At 51.2% G+C, this 23,690-nt stretch overlaps 1 protein-coding gene across 1 annotated transcript in view; it reads right to left on the minus strand.

The window, feature by feature from the left end:
* Positions 1-11,862: 11,862 nt before the first annotated feature.
* LOC311120013 (DNA excision repair protein ERCC-5-like) overlaps positions 11,863-23,690 on the minus strand; it is a gene marked incomplete at its 3' end in the record, with an annotated part of 35,744 nt that continues 23,916 nt past the window's right edge. The window contains exons 10-14 of the mRNA XM_084194647.1: positions 22,328-22,541; positions 20,780-20,924; positions 18,838-19,035; positions 15,068-15,296; positions 11,863-12,334 (exon numbers count right to left, since the gene is read on the minus strand). Of these exons, the coding sequence (XP_084050773.1) occupies positions 11,863-12,334; positions 15,068-15,296; positions 18,838-19,035; positions 20,780-20,924; positions 22,328-22,541 (1,258 nt within the window). The remainder of the gene's footprint in view (positions 12,335-15,067; positions 15,297-18,837; positions 19,036-20,779; positions 20,925-22,327; positions 22,542-23,690) is intronic.

Here is a 23,690-nt window from a genome sequence, read left to right on the forward strand (position 1 = left end):
ATGCTGTCTCTCTGAGGAAGCCCTACCTGCTGCATTCTAGCTGTTAAAGAACGATGCTGTCTCTCTGAGGAAGCCCTACCTGCTGCATTCTAGCTGTTAAAGAACGATGCTGTCTCTCTGAGGAAGCCCTACCTGCTGCATTCTAGCTGTTAAAGAACGATGCTGTCTCTCTGAGGAAGCCCTACCTGCTGCATTCTAGCTGTTAAAGAACGATGCTGTCTCTCTGAGGAAGCCCTACCTGCTGCATTCTAGCTGTTAAAGAACGATGCTGTCTCTCTGAGGAAGCCCTACCTGCTGCATTCTAGCTGTTAAAGAACGATGCTGTCTCTCTGAGGAAGCCCTACCTGCTGCATTCTAGCTGTTAAAGAACGATGCTGTCTCTCTGAGGAAGCCCTACCTGCTGCATTCTAGCTGTTAAAGAACGATGCTGTCTCTCTGAGGAAGCCCTACCTGCTGCATTCTAGCTGTTAAAGAACGATGCTGTCTCTCTGAGGAAGCCCTACCTGCTGCATTCTAGCTGTTAAAGAACGATGCTGTCTCTCTGAGGAAGCCCTACCTGCTGCATTCTAGCTGTTAAAGAACGATGCTGTCTCTCTGAGGCAGTTCTACCTGCTGCATTCTAGCTGTTAAAGAACGATGCTGTCTCTCTGAGGAAGCCCTACCTGCTGCATTCTAGCTGTTAAAGAACGAATGCTGTCTCTCTGAGGAATCCCTACCTGCTGCATTCTAGCTGTTAAAGAACGATGCTGTCTCTCTGAGGAAGCCCTACCTGCTGCATTCTAGCTGTTAAAGAACGATGCTGTCTCTCTGAGGAAGCCCTACCTGCTGCATTCTAGCTGTTAAAGAACGATGCTGTCTCTCTGAGGGAGACCTACCTGCTGCATTCTAGCTGTTAAAGAACGATGCTGTCTCTCTGAGGAAGCCCTACCTGCTGCATTCTAGCTGTTAAAGAACGATGCTGTCTCTCTGAGGAAGCCCTACCTGCTGCATTCTAGCTGTTAAAGAACGATGCTGTCTCTCTGAGGAAGCCCTACCTGCTGCATTCTAGCTGTTAAAGAACGATGCTGTCTCTCTGAGGAAGCCCTACCTGCTGCATTCTAGCTGTTAAAGAACGATGCTGTCTCTCTGAGGCAGTTCTACCTGCTGCATTCTAGCTGTTAAAGAACGATGCTGTCTCTCTGAGGAAGCCCTACCTGCTGCATTCTAGCTGTTAAAGAACTTTAACAGCTAGAAGAACGATGCTGTCTCTCTGAGGAAGCCCTACCTGCTGCATTCTACCTGCTGCATTCTAGCTGTTAAAGAACGATGCTGTCTCTCTGAGGAAGCCCTACCTGCTGCATTCTATCTGTTAAAGAATGATGCTGTCTCTCTGAGGAAGCCCTACCTGCTTCATTCTAGCTGTTAAAGAACGATGCTGTCTCTCTGAGGAATCCCTACCTGCTGCATTCTAGCTGTTAAAGAACGATGCTGTCTCTCTGAGGAAGCCCTACCTGCTGCATTCTAGCTGTTAAAGAACGATGCTGTCTCTCTGAGGAAGCCCTACCTGCTGCATTCTAGCTGTTAAAGAACGATGCTGTCTCTCTGAGGCAGTTCTACCTGCTGCATTCTAGCTGTTAAAGAACGATGCTGTCTCTCTGAGGAAGCCCTACCTGCTGCATTCTAGCTGTTAAAGAACGATGCTGTCTCTCTGAGGCAGACCTACCTGCTGCATTCTAGCTGTTAAAGAACGATGCTGTCTCTCTGAGGAAGCCCTACCTGCTGCATTCTAGCTGTTAAAGAACAATGCTGTCTCTCTGAGGAAGCCCTACCTGCTGCATTCTAGCTGTTAAAGAACGATGCTGTCTCTCTGAGGAAGCCCTACCTGCTGCATTCTAGCTGTTAAAGAACGATGCTGTCTCTCTGAGGAATCCCTACCTGCTGCATTCTAGCTGTTAAAGAACGATGCTGTCTCTCTGAGGAAGCCCTACCTGCTGCATTCTAGCTGTTAAAGAACGATGCTGTCTCTCTGAGGCAGTTCTACCTGCTGCATTCTAGCTGTTAAAGAACGATGCTGTCTCTCTGAGGAAGTCCTACCTGCTGCATTCTAGCTGTTAAAGAACGATGCTGTCTCTCTGAGGAAGCCCTACCTGCTGCATTCTAGCTGTTAAAGAACGATGCTGTCTCTCTGAGGAATCCCTACCTGCTGCATTCTAGCTGTTAAAGAACGATGCTGTCTCTCTGAGGAAGCCCTACCTGCTGCATTCTATCTGTTAAAGAACGATGCTGTCTCTCTGAGGAAGCCCTACCTGCTGCATTCTATCTGTTAAAGAACGATGCTGTCTCTCTGAGGAAGCCCTACCTGCTGCATTCTAGCTGTTAAAGAACGATGCTGTCTCTCTGAGGCAGACCTACCTGCTGCATTCTAGCTGTTAAAGAACGATGCTGTCTCTCTGAGGAAGCCCTACCTGCTGCATTCTAGCTGTTAAAGAACGATGCTGTCTCTCTGAGGAAGCCCTACCTGCTGCATTCTAGCTGTTAAAGAACGATGCTGTCTCTCTGAGGAAGCCCTACCTGCTGCATTCTAGCTGTTAAAGAACGATGCTGTCTCTCTGAGGAAGCCCTACCTGCTGCATTCTAGCTGTTAAAGAACGATGCTGTCTCTCTGAGGAAGCCCTACCTGCTGCATTCTAGCTGTTAAAGAACGATGCTGTCTCTCTGAGGAAGCCCTACCTGCTGCATTCTAGCTGTTAAAGAACGATGCTGTCTCTCTGAGGAATCCCTACCTGCTGCATTCTAGCTGTTAAAGAACGATGCTGTCTCTCTGAGGCAGACCTACCTGCTGCATTCTAGCTGTTAAAGAACGATGCTGTCTCTCTGAGGAAGCCCTACCTGCTGCATTCTAGCTGTTAAAGAACGATGCTGTCTCTCTGAGGAAGCCCTACCTGCTGCATTCTATCTGTTAAAGAACGATGCTGTCTCTCTGAGGAAGCCCTACCTGCTGCATTCTAGCTGTTAAAGAACGATGCTGTCTCTCTGAGGAAGCCCTACCTGCTGCATTCTAGCTGTTAAAGAACGATGCTGTCTCTCTGAAGCAGACCTACCTGCTGCATTCTAGCTGTTAAAGAACGATGCTGTCTCTCTGAGGAAGCCCTACCTGCTGCATTCTAGCTGTTAAAGAACGATGCTGTCTCTCTGAAGCAGACCTACCTGCTGCATTCTAGCTGTTAAAGAACGATGCTGTCTCTCTGAGGAAGGCCTACCTGCTGCATTCTAGCTGTTAAAGAACGATGCTGTCTCTCTGAGGAAGCCCTACCTGCTGCATTCTATCTGTTAAAGAACGATGCTGTCTCTCTGAGGAAGCCCTACCTGCTGCATTCTAGCTGTTAAAGAACGATGCTGTCTCTCTGAGGAAGCCCTACCTGCTGCATTCTAGCTGTTAAAGAACGATGCTGTCTCTCTGAGGAAGCCCTACCTGCTGCATTCTAGCTGTTAAAGAACGATGCTGTCTCTCTGAGGAAGCCCTACCTGCTGCATTCTAGCTGTTAAAGAACGATGCTGTCTCTCTGAGGCAGCTCTACCTGCTGCATTCTAGCTGTTAAAGAACGATGCTGTCTCTCTGAGGAAGCCCTACCTGCTGCATTCTAGCTGTTAAAGAACGATGCTGTCTCTCTGAGGAAGCCCTACCTGCTGCATTCTAGCTGTTAAAGAACGATGCTGTCTCTCTGAGGAAGCCCTACCTGCTGCATTCTAGCTGTTAAAGAACGATGCTGTCTCTCTGAGGAAGCCCTACCTGCTGCATTCTAGCTGTTAAAGAACGATGCTGTCTCTCTGAGGAAGCCCTACCTGCTGCATTCTAGCTGTTAAAGAACGATGCTGTCTCTCTGAGGAAGCCCTACCTGCTGCATTCTAGCTGTTAAAGAACGATGCTGTCTCTCTGAGGAAGGCCTACCTGCTGCATTCTAGCTGTTAAAGAACGATGCTGTCTCTCTGAGGAAGCCCTACCTGCTGCATTCTAGCTGTTAAAGAACGATGCTGTCTCTCTGAGGAAACTCTACCTGCTGCATTCTAGCTGTTAAAGAACGATGCTGTCTCTCTGAGGAAGCCCTACCTGCTGCATTCTAGCTGTTAAAGAACGATGCTGTCTCTCTGAGGAAGCCCTACCTGCTGCATTCAAGTTGTTAAAGAATGATGCTGTCTCTCTGAGGAAGCCCTACCTGCTGCATTCTAGCTGTTAAAGAACGATGCTGTCTCTCTGAGGAAGCCCTACCTGCTGCATTCTACCTGCTGCATTCTAGCTGTTAAAGAACGATGCTGTCTCTCTGAGGAAGCCCTACCTGCTGCATTCTATCTGTTAAAGAATGATGCTGTCTCTCTGAGGAAGCCCTACCTGCTGCATTCTACCTGCTGCATTCTAGCTGTTAAAGAACGATGCTGTCTCTCTGAGGAATCCCTACCTGCTGCATTCTAGCTGTTAAAGAACGATGCTGTCTCTCTGAGGAAGCCCTACCTGCTGCATTCTAGCTGTTAAAGAACGATGCTGTCTCTCTGAGGAAGCCCTACCTGCTGCATTCTAGCTGTTAAAGAACGATGCTGTCTCTCTGAGGCAGTTCTACCTGCTGCATTCTAGCTGTTAAAGAACGATGCTGTCTCTCTGAGGAAGCCCTACCTGCTGCATTCTAGCTGTTAAAGAACGATGCTGTCTCTCTGAGGCAGACCTACCTGCTGCATTCTAGCTGTTAAAGAACGATGCTGTCTCTCTGAGGAAGCCCTACCTGCTGCATTCTAGCTGTTAAAGAACAATGCTGTCTCTCTGAGGAAGCCCTACCTGCTGCATTCTAGCTGTTAAAGAACGATGCTGTCTCTCTGAGGAAGCCCTACCTGCTGCATTCTAGCTGTTAAAGAACGATGCTGTCTCTCTGAGGAATCCCTACCTGCTGCATTCTAGCTGTTAAAGAACGATGCTGTCTCTCTGAGGAAGCCCTACCTGCTGCATTCTAGCTGTTAAAGAACGATGCTGTCTCTCTGAGGCAGTTCTACCTGCTGCATTCTAGCTGTTAAAGAACGATGCTGTCTCTCTGAGGAAGTCCTATCTGCTGCATTCTAGCTGTTAAAAAACGATGCTGTCTCTCTGAGGAAGCCCTACCTGCTGCATTCTAGCTGTTAAAGAACGATGCTGTCTCTCTGAGGAATCCCTACCTGCTGCATTCTAGCTGTTAAAGAACGATGCTGTCTCTCTGAGGAAGCCCTACCTGCTGCATTCTATCTGTTAAAGAACGATGCTGTCTCTCTGAGGAAGCCCTACCTGCTGCATTCTATCTGTTAAAGAACGATGCTGTCTCTCTGAGGAAGCCCTACCTGCTGCATTCTAGCTGTTAAAGAACGATGCTGTCTCTCTGAGGCAGACCTACCTGCTGCATTCTAGCTGTTAAAGAACGATGCTGTCTCTCTGAGGAAGCCCTACCTGCTGCATTCTAGCTGTTAAAGAACGATGCTGTCTCTCTGAGGAAGCCCTACCTGCTGCATTCTAGCTGTTAAAGAACGATGCTGTCTCTCTGAGGAAGCCCTACCTGCTGCATTCTAGCTGTTAAAGAACGATGCTGTCTCTCTGAGGAAGCCCTACCTGCTGCATTCTAGCTGTTAAAGAACGATGCTGTCTCTCTGAGGAAGCCCTACCTGCTGCATTCTAGCTGTTAAAGAACGATGCTGTCTCTCTGAGGAAGCCCTACCTGCTGCATTCTATCTGTTAAAGAACGATGCTGTCTCTCTGAGGAAGCCCTACCTGCTGCATTCTAGCTGTTAAAGAACGATGCTGTCTCTCTGAGGAAGCCCTACCTGCTGCATTCTAGCTGTTAAAGAACGATGCTGTCTCTCTGAAGCAGACCTACCTGCTGCATTCTAGCTGTTAAAGAACGATGCTGTCTCTCTGAGGAAGCCCTACCTGCTGCATTCTAGCTGTTAAAGAACGATGCTGTCTCTCTGAAGCAGACCTACCTGCTGCATTCTAGCTGTTAAAGAACGATGCTGTCTCTCTGAGGAAGGCCTACCTGCTGCATTCTAGCTGTTAAAGAACGATGCTGTCTCTCTGAGGAAGCCCTACCTGCTGCATTCTATCTGTTAAAGAACGATGCTGTCTCTCTGAGGAAGCCCTACCTGCTGCATTCTAGCTGTTAAAGAACGATGCTGTCTCTCTGAGGAAGCCCTACCTGCTGCATTCTAGCTGTTAAAGAACGATGCTGTCTCTCTGAGGAAGCCCTACCTGCTGCATTCTAGCTGTAAAAAGAACGATGCTGTCTCTCTGAGGAAGCCCTACCTGCTGCATTCTAGCTGTTAAAGAACGATGCTGTCTCTCTGAGGAAGCCCTACCTGCTGCATTCTAGCTGTTAAAGAACGATGCTGTCTCTCTGAGGAAGCCCTACCTGCTGCATTCTAGCTGTTAAAGAACGATGCTGTCTCTCTGAGGAATCCCTACCTGCTGCATTCTAGCTGTTAAAGAACGATGCTGTCTCTCTGAGGAGGTTCTACCTGCTGCATTCTATCTGTTAAAGAACGATGCTGTCTCTCTGAGGAAGCCCTACCTGCTGCATTCTAGCTGTTAAAGAACGATGCTGTCTCTCTGAGGAGGTTCTACCTGCTGCATTCTAGCTGTTAAAGAACGATGCTGTCTCTCTGAGGAAGCCCTACCTGCTGCATTCTAGCTGTTAAAGAACGATGCTGTCTCTCTGAGGAAGCCCTACCAGCTGCATTCTAGCTGTTAAAGAACGATGCTGTCTCTCTGAGGAATCCCTACCTGCTGCATTCTAGCTGTTAAAGAACGATGCTGTCCCTCTGAGGAAGCCCTACCTGCTGCATTCTAGCTGTTAAAGAACGATGCTGTCTCTCTAAGGATCCCTACCTGCTGCATTCTAGCTGTTAAAGAACGATGCTGTCTCCCTGAGGAAGCCCTACCTGCTGCATTCTAGCTGTTAAAGAACGATGCTGTCTCTCTGAGGAAGCCCTACCTGCTGCATTCTACCAGCTGCATTCTAGCTGTTAAAGAACGATGCTGTCTCTCTGAGGAAACCCTACCTGCTGCATTCTAGCTGTTAAAGAACGATGCTGTCTCTCTGAGGAAGCCCTACCTGCTGCATTCTAGCTGTTAAAGAACGATGCTGTCTCTCTGAGGAAGCCCTACCTGCTGCATTCTAGCTGTTAAAGAACGATGCTGTCTCTCTGAGGAAGCCCTACCTGCTGCATTCTAGCTGTTAAAGAACGATGCTGTCTCTCTGAGGAAGCCCTACCCGCTGCATTCTAGCTGTTAAAGAACGATGCTGTCTGTCTCTCTGAGGAAGCCCTACCTGCTGCATTCTACCTGCTGCATTCTAGCTGTTAAAGAACGATGCTGTCTCTCTGAGGAAGCCCTACCTGCTGCATTCTAGCTGTTAAAGAACGATGCTGTCTCTCTGAGGAAGCCCTACCTGCTGCATTCTAGCTGTTAAAAACGATGCTGTCTCTCTGAGGAAGCCCTACCTGCTGCATTCTAGCTGTTAAAGAACGATGCTGTCTCTCTGAGGCATTCCTACCTGCTGCATTCTAGCTGTTAAAGAACGATGCTGTCTCTCTGAGGAAGCCCTACCTGCTGCATTCTAGCTGTTAAAGAACGATGCTGTCTCTCTGAGGAAGCCCTACCCGCTGCATTCTAGCTGTTAAAGAACGATGCTGTCTGTCTCTCTGAGGAAGCCCTACCTGCTGCATTCTAGCTGTTAAAGAACGATGCTGTCTCTCTGAGGAAGCCCTACCTGCTGCATTCTAGCTGTTAAAGAATGATGCTGTCTCTCTGAGGAAGCCCTACCTGCTGCATTCTAGCTGTTAAAGAACGATGCTGTCTCTCTGAGGAAGCCCTACCTGCTGCATTCTATCTGTTAAAGAACGATGCTGTCTCTCTGAGGAATCCCTACCTGCTGCATTCTAGCTGTTAAAGAACGATGCTGTCTCTCTGAGGAAGCCCTACCTGCTGCATTCTAGCTGTTAAAGAACGATGCTGTCTCTCTGAGGAAGCCCAACCTGCTGCATTCTAGCTGTTAAAGAACGATGCTGTCTCTCTGAGGAAGCCCTACCTGCTGCATTCTAGCTGTTAAAGAACGATGCTGTCTCTCTGAGGAATCCCTACCTGCTGCATTCTAGCTGTTAAAGAACGATGCTGTCTCTCTGAGGCAGTCCTACCTGCTGCATTCTAGCTGTTAAAGAACGATGCTGTCTCTCTGAGGAAGCCCTACCTGCTGCATTCTAGCTGTTAAAGAACGATGCTGTCTCTCTGAGGAAGCCCTACCTGCTGCATTCTATCTGTTAAAGAACGATGCTGTCTCTCTGAGGAAGCCCTACCTGCTGCATTCTAGCTGTTAAAGAATGATGCTGTCTCTCTGAGGAAGCCCTACCTGCTGCATTCTAGCTGTTAAAGAATGATGCTGTCTCTCTGAGGAAGCCCTACCTGCTGTATTCTAGCTGTTAAAGAACGATGCTGTCTCTCTGAGGCAGTCCTACCTGCTGCATTCTAGCTGTTAAAGAACGATGCTGTCTCTCTGAGGAAGCCCTACCTGCTGCATTCTAGCTGTTAAAGAACGATGCTGTCTCTCTGAGGAAGCCGTACCTGCTGCATTCTAGCTGTTAAAACATCAACATTTTGAGGAGACTAAACTAGTTAGGCTGTGGAGGAACCCTGATGTCCAGCCATCACATTACCGCTCCTGTGGAGGAACCCTGATGTCCAGCCATCACATTACCGCTCCTGTGGAGGAACCCTGATGTCCAGCCATCACATTACCGCTCCAGTGGAGGAACCCTGATGTCCAGCCATCACATTACCGCTCCAGTGGAGGAACCCTGATGTCCAGCCGTCACATTACCGCTCCTGTGGAGGAACCCTGATGTCCAGCCATCACATTACCGCTCCTGTGGAGGAACCCTGATGTCCACCCATCACATTACCGCTCCTGTGGAGGAACCCTGATGTCCAGCCGTCACATTACCGCTCCTGTGGAGGAACCCTGATGTCCAGCCATCACATTACCGCTCCTGTGGAGGAACCCTGATGTCCAGCCATCACATTACCGCTCCTGTGGAGGAACCCTGATGTCCAGCCATCACATTACCGCTCCTGTGGAGGAACCCTGATGTCCAGCCATCACATTACCGCTCCTGTGAAGGAACCCTGATGTCCAGCCATCACATTACCGCTCCTGTGGAGGAACCCTGATGTCCAGCCGTCACATTACCGCTCCTGTGGAGGAACCCTGATGTCCAGCCATCACATTACCGCTCCTGTGGAGGAACCCTGATGTCCAGCCATCACATTACCGCTCCTGTGGAGGAACCCTGATGTCCAGCCATCACATTACCGCTCCTGTGGAGGTGGAGGAACCCTGATGTCCAGCCATCACATTACCGCTCCTGTGGAGGAACCCTGATGTCCAGCCATCACATTACCGCTCCTGTGGAGGAACCCTGATGTCCAGCCATCACATTACCGCTCCTGTGGAGGAACCCTGATGTCCAGCCATCACATTACCGCTCCTGTGGAGGAACCCTGATGTCCAGCCGTCACATTACCGCTCCTGTGGAGGAACCCTGATGTCCAGCCGTCACATTACCGCTCCTGTGGAGGAACCCTGATGTCCAGCCATCACATTACCGCTCCTGTGGAGGTGGAGGAACCCTGATGTCCAGCCATCACATTACCGCTCCTGTAGAGGAACCCTGATGTCCAGCCATCACATTACCGCTCCTGTGGAGGAACCCTGATGTCCAGCCGTCACATTACCGCTCCTGTGGAGGAACCCTGATGTCCAGCCGTCACATTACCGCTCCTGTGGAGGAACCCTGATGTCCAGCCATCACATTACCGCTCCTGTGGAGGTGGAGGAACCCTGATGTCCAGCCATCACATTACCGCTCCTGTAGAGGAACCCTGATGTCCAGCCATCACATTACCGCTCCTGTGGAGGAACCCTGATGTCCAGCCATCACATTACCGCTCCTGTGGAGGAACCCTGATGTCCAGCCATCACATTACCGCTCCTGTGGAGGAACCCTGATGTCCAGCCATCACATTACCGCTCCTGTGGAGGAACCCTGATGTCCAGCCATCACATTACCGCTCCTGTGGAGGAACCCTGATGTCCAGCCGTCACATTACCGCTCCTGTGGAGGAACCCTGATGTCCAGCCGTCACATTACCGCTCCTGTGGAGGAACCCTGATGTCCAGCCGTCACATTACCGCTCCTGTGGAGGAACCCTGATGTCCAGCCATCACATTACCGCTCCTGTGGAGGAACCCTGATGTCCAGCCATCACATTACCGCTCCTGTGGAGGAACCCTGATGTCCAGCCATCACATTACCGCTCCTGTGGAGGAACCCTGATGTCCAGCCATCACATTACCGCTCCTGTGGAGGAACCCTGATGTCCAGCCATCACATTACCGCTCCTGTGGAGGAACCCTGATGTCCAGCCATCACATTACCGCTCCTGTGGAGGAACCCTGATGTCCAGCCATCACATTACTGCTCCTGTGGAGGAACCCTGATGTCCAGCCATCACATTACCGCTCCTGTGGAGGAACCCTGATGTCCAGCCATCACATTACCGCTCCTGTGGAGGAACCCTGATGTCCAGCCATCACATTACCGCTCCTGTGGAGGAACCCTGATGTCCAGCCGTCACATTACCGCTCCTGTGGAGGAACCCTGATGTCCAGCCGTCACATTACCGCTCCTGTGGAGGAACCCTGATGTCCAGCCGTCACATTACCGCTCCTGTGGAGGAACCCTGATGTCCAGCCATCACATTACCGCTCCTGTGGAGGAACCCTGATGTCCAGCCATCACATTACCGCTCCTGTGGAGGAACCCTGATGTCCAGCCATCACATTACCGCTCCTGTGGAGGAACCCTGATGTCCAGCCATCACATTACCGCTCCTGTGGAGGAACCCTGATGTCCAGCCATCACATTACCGCTCCTGTGGAGGAACCCTGATGTCCAGCCATCACATTACCGCTCCTGTGGAGGAACCCTGATGTCCAGCCATCACATTACCGCTCCTGTGGAGGAACCCTGATGTCCAGCCATCACATTACCGCTCCTGTGGAGGAACCCTGATGTCCAGCCGTCACATTACCGCTCCTGTGGAGGAACCCTGATGTCCAGCCATCACATTACCGCTCCTGTGGAGGAACCCTGATGTCCAGCCATCACATTACCGCTCCTGTGGAGGAACCCTGATGTCCAGCCATCACATTACCGCTCCTGTGGAGGAACCCTGATGTCCAGCCATCACATTACCGCTCCAGTGGAGGAACCCTGATGTCCAGCCATCACATTACCGCTCCTGTGGAGGAACCCTGATGTCCAGCCATCACATTACCGCTCCAGTGGAGGAACCCTGATGTCCAGCCATCACATTACCGCTCCTGTGGAGGAACCCTGATGTCCAGCCATCACATTACCGCTCCAGTGGAGGAACCCTGATGTCCAGCCATCACATTACCGCTCCAGTCAACACCAGCAGGGAAACACCGCGTAAACAAATAACAAGACTGACTTTGTAATACAAAAACATTTTTATTATTCCAAATATTCATCCCAAACATAGAAAATACACCAACAAACAGCCGGGGAGGCCTGACTGAAATGATCAACAATTTCCTGGGTTTACATAGCACCGTCTTTCACATCGACATATTCAAACATTATCCCTCATCATTCAAAACATTCAGGAAATGTATCACAATGGTTTCATATTGGCCTCAATATGTCCCTCTGATGACATCATCACCAACAGACGGTTGAGAGTTTAAAGTTCTCACAGTGTCTTCCTCCCCCTCCCCCCACCTCTCCCTCTCCCCCCACCTCTCTTTCCCCCCCTCCCTCCCCTTGGTTGAACCCCAAACACTGACTGGGCCGTTACCATGGTGACCCCGCCGCCACCATCACTGTCATCCCCGGAACTGCCGCTGCCGTTCTGCTCCGCCCTCCTTGGGAGGAGTTTAGGTTCAGGGACACCCTTATTAGGAGGAGGCACTTCCTTCCTCTGCTGGCTGGCCCCTCCCATATCATGGCTGGCTCTTCCCACATCCTCTGGAGCAGGTTTACTGACCTCTGTCCCCAGGAACCCCCCTGTCCCCTCCTCCACCCCTCCCTCCCTCTGCTTTGGCCCTGACCCCTTCCCTCTCTTAGCCTTGGACGGGGAGCAGATCCCCTCTCCTTCCTCCTCCCTCTCCTTCCTCATCATACAGGTGACGGCCCGGCGGAGGCGCTGGCTCTTGATGGCCTGTCTCTCCTGCTGCTCCAGACGGAAGAACGAGTCGATACGCAGCTGGGTCTACAGGGAGGGAGGAGGGGGGAGAGAAGGACGGAGGGTTAGGGAGGAGGGGAGAGAAGGATGGAGGGGACGGAGGAGGGGGGGAGAGAAGGACGGAGGGGAGGGAGGAGGGAGGGAGGAGGGGGGGAGAGAAGGACGGAGGGGAGGGAGGAGGGGAGAGAAGGACGGAGGGGAGGGAGGAGGGGGGAGAGAAGGATGGAGGGGAGGGAGGAGGGGAGAGAAGGACGGAGGGGAGGGAGGAGGGGGGAGAGAAGGATGGAGGGGAGGGAGGAGGGGAGAGAAGGACGGAGGGGAGGGAGGAGGGGGAGAGAAGGACGGAGGGGAGGGAGGAGGGGGAGAGAAGGATGGAGGGGAGGGAGGAGGGGAGAGAAGGACGGAGGGGAGGGAGGAGGGGGGAGAGAAGGACGGAGGGGAGGGAGGAGGGGGGAGAAGGACGGAGGGGAGGGAGGAGGGGGGGCGAGAAGGACGGAGGGGAGGGAGGAGGGGAGGGAGGAGGGGGGAGAGAAGGACGGAGGGGAGGGAGGAGGGGGGAGAGAAGGACGGAGGGGAGGGAGGAGGGGGGAGAGAAGGACGGAGGGGAGGGGAGGGGAGGGAGGAGGGGGGAGAGAAGGACGGAGGGGAGGGAGGAGGGGGAGAGAAGGACGGAGGGGAGGGAGGAGGGGGGAGAGAAGGATGGAGGGGAGGGAGGAGGGGAGAGAAGGACGGAGGGGAGGGAGGAGGGGGAGAGAAGGATGGAGGGGAGGGAGGAGGGGAGAGAAGGACGGAGGGAGGGGAGGAGGGGGGAGAGAAGGACGGAGGGGAGGGAGGAGGGGGGGAGAAGGATGGAGGGGAGGGAGGAGAAGGAGGGGAGGAGGGGGAGAGAAGGATGGAGGGGAGGGAGGGGAGGGGAGGGAGGAGGGGGAGAGAAGGGACGGAGGGGAGGGAGGAGGGGAGAGAAGGACGGAGGGGAGGGAGGAGGGGGAGAAGGATGGAGGGAGGGAGGAGGGAGGACGGAAGGGAGGGAGGAGGGGGGGCGAGAGAGGACGGAGGGGAGGGAGGAGGGGGGGAGAGAAGGACGGAGGGGAGGGAGGAGGGGAGAGAAGGATGGAGGGGAGGGGAGGGAGGGGAGGGAGGAGGGGAGAGAGAAGGACGGAGGGGAGGGAGGAGGGGAGAGAAGGACGGAGGGGAGGGAGGAGGGGAGAGAAGAACGGAGGGGAGGGAGGAGGGGAGAGAAGGACGGAGGGGAGGGAGGAGGGGAGAGAAGGACGGAGGGGAGGGAGGAGGGGAGAGAAGGACGGAGGGGAGGGAGGAGGGGAGAGAAGAACGGAGGGGAGGGAGGAGGGGAGGACGAGAAGGACGGAGGGGAGGGAGGAGGGGGGGAGAGAAGGACGGAGGGGAGGGAGGAGGGGAGAGAAGGATGGAGGGGAGGGAGGGAGGGGAGGGAGGAGGGGAGAGAAGGACGGAGGGGAGGGAGGAGGGGAGAGAAGGACGGAGGGGAGGGAGGAGGGGAGGGAGGGAGGAGGGGAAAGAAGGACGGAGGGGAGGGAGGAGGGGAGAGAAGGACGGAGGGGAGGGAGGGAGGGGAGGGAGGAGGGGAGAGAAGGACGGAGGGGAGGGAGGAGGGGAGAGGGAGACAAGGATGGAGGGAGAGGAATGGAGGTATACAGGATCAGAGGAATATTGAGAAGGCCAAAAAAGATGTGACGCTTGGCATTCAGGCCAAAGAGTTCAATCTTGGTTTCATCAGACCAGAGAATCTTGTTTCTCATGGTCTGAGAGTCCTTTAGGTGCCTTTTGGCAAACTCCAAGCGGGCTGTCATGTGCCTTTTACTGAGGAGTGGCTTCCGTCTGGCCACTCTACCATAAAGGCCTGATTGGTGGAGTGCTGCAGAGATGGTTGTCCTTCTGGAAGGTTCTCCCATCTCCACAGAGGAACTCTGGAGGTCTGTCAGAGTGACCATTTGGTTCTTGGTCACCTCCCTGACCAAGGCCCTTCTCCCCCGATTGCTCAGTTTGGCTGGGCGGCCAGCTCTAGGAAGAGTCTTGGTGGTTCCAAACTTCTTCCATTTAAGAACGATGGAGGCCACTCGGTTCTTGGGGACCTTCAATGCTGCAGACATGTTTTGGGACCCTTCCCCAGATCTGTGCCTCCACACAATCCTGTCTCGGAGCACTACGGACAATTCCTTCGACCTCACGGCTTGGGTTTTGCTCTGACATGCACTGTCAACTGTGGGACCTTATATAGACAGGTGTGTGCCTTTCCAAATCATATCCAATCAAAAGTTGTAGAAACATCTCAAGGATGATCAATGGAAACAGGATGCACCTGAGCTCAATGTCGAGTCTCATAGCAAAGGGTCTGAATACTAATGTCAATAAATAAGGTATAATACATTTGCACAAAAAAAAAAAAAAACTGTTTTCACTTTGTCATTATGGGGTATTGTGTCATTATGGCGTATTGGGTCATTATGGGGTATTGGGTCATTATGGCGTATTGGGTCATTATGGGGTATTGGGTCATTATGGGGTATTGGGTCATTATGGGGTATTGTGTGTAGATTGATGAGGAAAAATATAATTGAATCCATTTTAGAACAAGGCTGTAACGCAACAACATGTGGAATAAGGGAAGGGGTCTGAATACTTTCCGAATGCACTGTACATTCACATGACATTCACTATTATACCCAACTCATTCTCAATCTCTACTTTCAATAATCATTACCAACCATTGATCCAGACTAATACCTGTTGTGTGTTGACCTGTGTGATGACAGGCTGTAGAGTCTCTTCTGTCTTCCTGCTGTTCCAACCAATGATAACAGGCTGTAGAGTCTCTTCTGTCTTCCTGCTGTTCCAACCAATGATAACAGGCTGTAGAGTCTCTTCTGTCTTCCTGCTGTTCCAACCAATGATAACAGGCTGTAGAGTCTCTTCTGTCTTCCTGCTGTTCCAACCAAAACGACTCTGACAGAACGTAGGCTTAGGGTTAAGGACAGCTGGTAGTGGTACACACACACACACACACACACACGACACATAACATCTCCCACACTCACACACAGGACACAGAACATCTCCCCATACATACACGCACACACACAGGACACAGAACATCTCCCCCACACACACACAGGACACAGAACATCTCCCACACACACACACACACACACGACACAGAACTTCTCCCACACACACACAAAGGACACAGAACATCTCCCCATAAACACACAGGACACAGAACATCTCCCCCACACACACACAGGACACAGAACATCTCCCCCACACACACACAGGACACAGAACATCTCCCACACACACACACACACACACGACACAGAACTTCTCCCACACACACACAAAGGACACAGAACATCTCCCCATAAACACACAGGACACAGAACATCTCCCACACACACACAAAGGACACAGAACATCTCCCCATAAACACACAGGACACAGAACATCTCCCACACACACACAAAGGACACAGAACATCTCCCCATACACACACAGGACACAGAACATCTCCCCCATACACACACACACACAGGACACAGAACATCTCCCCATAAACACACAGGACACAGAACATCTCCCCCATACACACACACACACAGGACATCTCCCCATAAACACACAGGACACAGAACATCTCCCCCATACACACACACACACACAGGACACAGAACATCTCACACACACACAGGACACAGAACATCTCCCCATAAACACAAAGGACACAGAACATCTCCCCCATACACACACACACACAGGACACAGAACATCTCCCCATAAACACACAGGACACAGAACATCTCCCCCACACACACAAAGGACACAGAACATCTCCCCATACACACACAGGACACAAAACATCTCCCCCATACACACACACACACAGGACACAGAACATCTCCCCATACACACACACACAGGACACAGAACATCTCCCCATAAACACACAGGACACAGAACATCTCCCCCATACACACACACACACAGGACACAGAACATCTCCCCATACACACTCACACACAGGACACAGAACATCTCCCCATACACACACAGGACACAGAACATCTCCCCCATACACACACACACACAGGACACAGAACATCTCCCCATAAACACACAGGACACAGAACATCTCCCCCACACACACAAAGGACACAGAACATCTCCCCATACACACACAGGACACAGAACATCTCCCCCATACACACACACACACACAGGACACAGAACATCTCCCCATACACACACACACACAGGACACAGAACATCTCCCCATACACACTCACACACAGGACACAGAACATCTCCCCCATACACACACACACACACAGGACACAGAACATCTCCCCCATACACACACACACACAGAACATCTCCCCCATACACACACACAGGACACAGAACATCTCCCCATACACACACACACGACACAGAACATCTCCCCCATACACACATACACACACAGGACACAGAACATCTCACACACACACACACAGGACACAGAACATCTCCCCCATACACACACACACACAGAACATCTCCCCCATACACACACACACAGGACACAGAACATCTCCCCATACACACACACAGGACACAGAACATCTCCCCCATACACACACACACACACACACAGAACATCTCCCCCATACACACACACACACAGGACACAGAACATCTCACACACACACACACGACACAGAACATCTCCCCCATACACACACAGGACACAGAACATCTCCCACACACACACACACGACACAGAACATCTCCCCCATACACACACAGGACACAGAACATCTCCCCCATACACACACACACACACAGGACACAGAACATCTCCCCCATACACACACACACGACACAGAACATCTCCCCCATACACACACAGGACACAGAACATCTCCCACACACACACACGACACAGAACATCTCCCCCATACACACACAGGACACAGAACATCTCCCCATACACACACACACACAGGACACAGAACATCTCCCCATACACACACACACACACACAGGACACAGAACATCTCCCCCATACACACAGGACACAGAACATCTCCCCCATACACACACACACACACGACACAGAACATCTCCCACACACACACACAGGACACAGAACATCTCCCCATACACACACAGGACACAGAACATCTCCCCCATACACACACACACACAGGACACAGAACATCTCCCCCATACACACACACACACAGGACACAGAACATCTCCCCCATACACACACACACAGGACACAGAACATCTCCCCCATACACACACACACACAGGACACAGAACATCTCACACACACACACACGACACAGAACATCTCCCCCATACACACACAGGACACAGAACATCTCCCCCATACACACACAGGACACAGAACATCTCCCCATACACACACACACACAGGACACAGAACATCTCCCCATACACACACACACACACAGGACACAGAACATCTCCCCCATACACACAGGACACAGAACATCTCCCCCATACACACACACACACACACGACACAGAACATTTTTTTTTTTTTTTTTTTTTTAGTCATTTTAGCAGACGCTCTTATCCAGAGCGACTTACAGTTAGTGAATACATTTTTTTTATATACTGGCCCACCATGGGAATCGAACCCACAACCCTGGCGTTGCAAACGCCATGCTCTATCAACTGAGCTACATCCCTGCCGGCCATTCCCTCCCCTACCCTGGACGACACTGGGCCAATTGTGCGCCGCCCATGAGTCTCCCGGTCGCGGCCGGCGGCGACAGAGCCTGGATTCGAACCAGGATCTCTAGTGGCACAGTTAGCACTGCGATGCAGTGCCTTAGACCACTGCGCCACTCAGGACACAGAACACAGGACACACACACAGGACACAGAACATCTCCCCCATACACACACACACACGACACAGAACATCTCCCCATACACACACACACACGACACAGAACATCTCCCCATACACACACAGGACACAGAACATCTCCCACACACACACAGGACACAGAACATCTCCCACACACACACAGGACACAGAACATCTCCCCATACACACACAGGACACAGAACATCTCCCCCATACACACACACACACAGGACACAGAACATCTCCCCCATACACACACACACACAGGACACAGAACATCTCCCCCATACACACACACACACAGGACACAGAACATCTCCCCCATACACACACACACACAGGACACAGAACATCTCCCCCATACACACACACACACAGGACACAGAACATCTCCCCCATACACACACACACACAGGACACAGAACATCTCCCCCATACACACACACACACAGGACACAGAACATCTCCCCCATACACACACACACACAGGACACAGAACATCTCCCCCATACACACACACACACAGGACACAGAACATCTCCCCCATACACACACACACACAGGACACAGAACATCTCCCCATACACACACACACTCTCCTAGAGGATATTCCTTGATGAGGTCGAGGTGTGGGCGGCCCCAGCTAAAGGAGCCTTCTGATAGGTCGACACTGGGCTGCAGGTAGGCAGTTGCCACGGCAGGGTTGGGGAAGCCCGGCTGCAGCTGGAGACCTCTCAGCTTCCTCTTGACCTTGGAGTCACGGGGGTCAGAGGTCAGACGTTGCTGCTGGGCCAAGGACCACCACTCACTGGAAGGGAAACGGAGACAAAGCACAGACAGAGTGCGTAAAGCAAAACAGGTGTGTGCTGTTTCTGTGATCCCTGAGGGAATTGAACCCACAACCTTCGCATAGCTAAAGCCACACTCTGGCCAACAGCCACACAGGACCACTCATTCCTTATTCATCACCACACAAGATACACACAATACCCTGCACCCACCCAGACCACTAGACACCAACCACTAGACACCAACCACCACCGACCCAGACCACTAGACACCAACCACCACCCACCCAGACCACTAGACACCAACCACCACCCACCCAGACCACTAGACACCAACCACTAGACACCAACCACCACCCACCCAAACCACTAGACACCAACCACTAGACACCAACCACCAACCACCACCCACCCAGACCACTAGACACCAACCACTAGACACCAACCACCACCCACCCAAACCACTAGACACCAACCACTAGACACCAACCACCAACCACCACCCACCCAGACCACTAGACACCAACCACTAGACACCAACCACCAACCACCACCCACCCAGACCACTAGACACCAACCACCCAGACCACTAGACACCAACCACCACCCACCCAGACCACTAGACACCAACCACTAGACACCAACCACCAGCCACCCAGACCACTAGACACCAACCACCACCCACCCAGACCACTAGACACCAACCACTAGACACCAACCACCACCCACCCAGACCACTAGACACCAACCACTAGACACCAACCACCACCCACCCAGACCACTAGACACCAACCACCACCCACCCAGACCACTAGACACCAACCACCACCCACCCAGACCACTAGACACCAACCACCACCCACCCAGACCACTAGACACCAACCACTAGACACCAACCACCACCCACCCAAACCACTAGACACCAACCACTAGACACCAACCACCAACCACCACCCACCCAGACCACTAGACACCAACCACTAGACACCAACCACCACCCACCCAAACCACTAGACACCAACCACTAGACACCAACCACCAACCACCACCCACCCAGACCACTAGACACCAACCACTAGACACCAACCACCAACCACCACCCACCCAGACCACTAGACACCAACCACCCAGACCACTAGACACCAACCACCACCCACCCAGACCACTAGACACCAACCACTAGACACCAACCACCAGCCACCCAGACCACTAGACACCAACCACCACCCACCCAGACCACTAGACACCAACCACTAGACACCAACCACCACCCACCCAGACCACTAGACACCAACCACTAGACACCAACCACCACCCACCCAGACCACTAGACACCAACCACCACCCACCCAGACCACTAGACACCAACCACCACCCACCCAGACCACTAGATACCAACCACCACGACCACTAGACACCAACCACCACCCACCCAGACCACTAGACACCAACCACCACCCACCCAGACCACTAGACACCAACCACTAGACACCAACTACCACCCACCCAGACCACTAGACTTCAACCACCACCCACCCAGACCACTAGACACCAACCACCACCCACCCAGACCACTAGATACCAACCACCACGACCACTAGACACCAACCACCACCCACCCAGACCACTAGACACCAACCACCACCCACCCAGACCACTAGACACCAACCACTAGACACCAACTACCACCCACCCAGACCACTAGACTTCAACCACCACCCACCCAGACCACTAGACACCAACCACCCACCCCCCGTTACTGACCTGAACATGCTGAGTGGTTCCATGCCAGGTCCAGGGAACTCGTTGAGTATCTCCATGCCCGTCACGTATCCCACGCCCGGGATCCCCTCCGTGTAGTCACTACCCAGCAGGTAGGCCAGGTTAATCAGCTTGGTACGGTCCACACCTAGGGGAGGGGGAGGGTTCTGTAGGTCTATGTACTGGTAGTGTTCTAACCAGATGGTTCTGTAGGTCTATGTACTGGTAGTGTTCTAACCAGATGGTTCTGTAGGTCTATGTACTGGTAGTGTTCTAACCAGTTGGTTCTGTAGGTCTATGTACTGGTAGTGTTCTAACCAGATGGTTCTGTAGGTCTATGTACTGGTAGTGTTCTAACCAGATGGTTCTGTAGGTCTATGTACTGGTAGTGTTCTAACCAGATGGTTATGTAGGTCTATGTACTGGTAGTGTTCTAACCAGATGGTTCTGTAGGTCTATGTACTGGTAGTGTTCTAACCAGATGGTTCTGTAGGTCTATGTACTGGTAGTGTTCTAACCAGATGGTTCTGTAGGTCTATGTCCTGGTAGTGTTCTAACCAGATGGTTCTGTAGGTCTATGTACTGGTAGTGTTCTAACCAGTTGGTTCTGTAGGTCTATGTACTGGTAGTGTTCTAACCAGATGGTTATGTAGGTCTATGTACTGGTAGTGTTCTAACCAGATGGTTCTGTAGGTCTATGTACTGGTAGTGTTCTAACCAGATGGTTCTGTAGGTCTATGTACTGGTAGGGTTCTACGTACCCAGTTGGTTCTGTAGGTCTATGTACTGGTAGTGTTCTACGTACCAGTTGGTTCTGTAGGTCTATGTACTGGTAGTGTTCTACGTACCCAGTTGGTTCTGTAGGTCTATGTACTGGTAGTGTTCTAACCAGATGGTTATGTAGGTCTATGTACTGGTAGTGTTCTAACCAGATGGTTCTGTAGGTCTATGTACTGGTAGTGTTCTAACCAGATGGTTCTGTAGGTCTATGTACTGGTAGTGTTCTAACCAGATGGTTCTGTAGGTCTATGTCCTGGTAGTGTTCTAACCAGATGGTTCTGTAGGTCTATGTACTGGTAGTGTTCTAACCAGTTGGTTCTGTAGGTCTATGTACTGGTAGTGTTCTAACCAGATGGTTATGTAGGTCTATGTACTGGTAGTGTTCTAACCAGATGGTTCTGTAGGTCTATGTACTGGTAGTGTTCTAACCAGATGGTTCTGTAGGTCTATGTACTGGTAGGGTTCTACGTACCCAGTTGGTTCTGTAGGTCTATGTACTGGTAGTGTTCTACGTACCAGTTGGTTCTGTAGGTCTATGTACTGGTAGTGTTCTACGTACCCAGTTGGTTCTGTAGGTCTATGTACTGGTAGTGTTCTAACCAGATGGTTCTGTAGGTCTATGTACTGGTAGTGTTCTACGTACCCAGTTGGTTCTGTAGGTCTATGTACTGGTAGTGTTCTACGTACCCAGTTGGTTCTGTAGGTCTATGTACTGGTAGTGTTCTAACCAGATGGTTCTGTAGGTCTATGTACTGGTAGTGTTCTACGTACCCAGTTGGTTCTGTAGGTCTATGTACTGGTAGTGTTCTACATATTTGTTCTGGCTGAAGAAGTTCTTGTAGACGTGTCGTCCTCCGAACAGCCATACGTCGCTGTCATCAGTGATTGTTCCGTGGGTCTGGTCGGTCCGGTCCAGGGCAGCACACTGGGCCTCCGCCTCACTGGGAGCCACCAGGAAGGGCACGCCGAACAACCTCAGCAGCTCCTGGTGGACGAGACACACACAGAGACATTACACCCCCGTAAGGGATAATCAACGGAGGGGGCTATGCTTTCTACGGAAGATAATGAACCACGTGAAAGGTGTTCCGCGACGCGCTAGCATGCCGGAATTGATAATCCCGTTCATACCATGGCTATAATTTAACACATTTGTCGTTAAAAATGTGTTACAACATCCACTGACGTAGCTAGCACGTCGACTAGCTAGCTACAGTAGCTTCCGTGGTAACCAAACAAACAAACAGACTTGCTAGTTCGGCTAACCGAACAATCAGTCCTAGCTTGACATTATGAACGTCGAATTCAACAATGCTTTCAAATTCGTCTTTTGCCTTCAAAAGCAGCTCAAAACATAGAACATGTAAGAATGAACTATAGCCATTGAATTCTACCGTGCGTTATATGGAAATAATGCACGCTCCAGAATGCCCTTCAAGCCAATCAGAAACAAGTATCAAACAATGCCCTTGCATTTTATTTTTATTTTTTTTATTTCATTTATTTCACCTTTATTTAACCAGGTAAGAAGCCAGTTGAGAACAGGTTCTCATTTACAACTGCGACCTGGCCAAGATAAAGCAAAGCAGTGCGATAAAAACAACAACACAGAGTTACATATGGGGTAAAACAAAAAAAAAAAAAAACATAAAGTCAGAAAATACAACAGAAAATATATATACAGTGTGTGCAAATGTAGCAAGTTATGGAGGTAAGGCAATAAATAGGCTATAGTGCAGAATAATTACAATAGTATTAACACTGGAATGCTAGATGTGCAAGAGATTATGTGCAAATAGAGATACTGGGGTGCAAAAGAGCAAAATAAATAACAATATAGGGATGAGGTAGTTGGGTGGGCTAATTTCAGATGGGCTGTGTACAGGTGCAGTGATCGGTAAGGTGCTCTGACAACTGATGCTTAAAGTTATTAAGGGAGATAAGAGTCTCCAGCTTCAGAGATTTTTGCAATTCGTTCCAGTCATTGGCAGCAGAGAACTGGAAGGAATGCATAAAGAGATATAAACACACACATACACAGCAGAAGAATATTGAGCCTTACAAGCACAGAAATAGACCCAGGGTTTCTTCCGGGTAAAAAAGGATTTAGGTGGTGAGCGTGGCTGTGGGCGTG

The sequence above is a fragment of the Coregonus lavaretus genome (assembly GCF_964263955.1).
Source record: "Coregonus lavaretus genome assembly, contig: HAP1_SCAFFOLD_3094, whole genome shotgun sequence".
Classification (NCBI taxonomy): Eukaryota; Metazoa; Chordata; class Actinopteri; order Salmoniformes; family Salmonidae; genus Coregonus; species Coregonus lavaretus.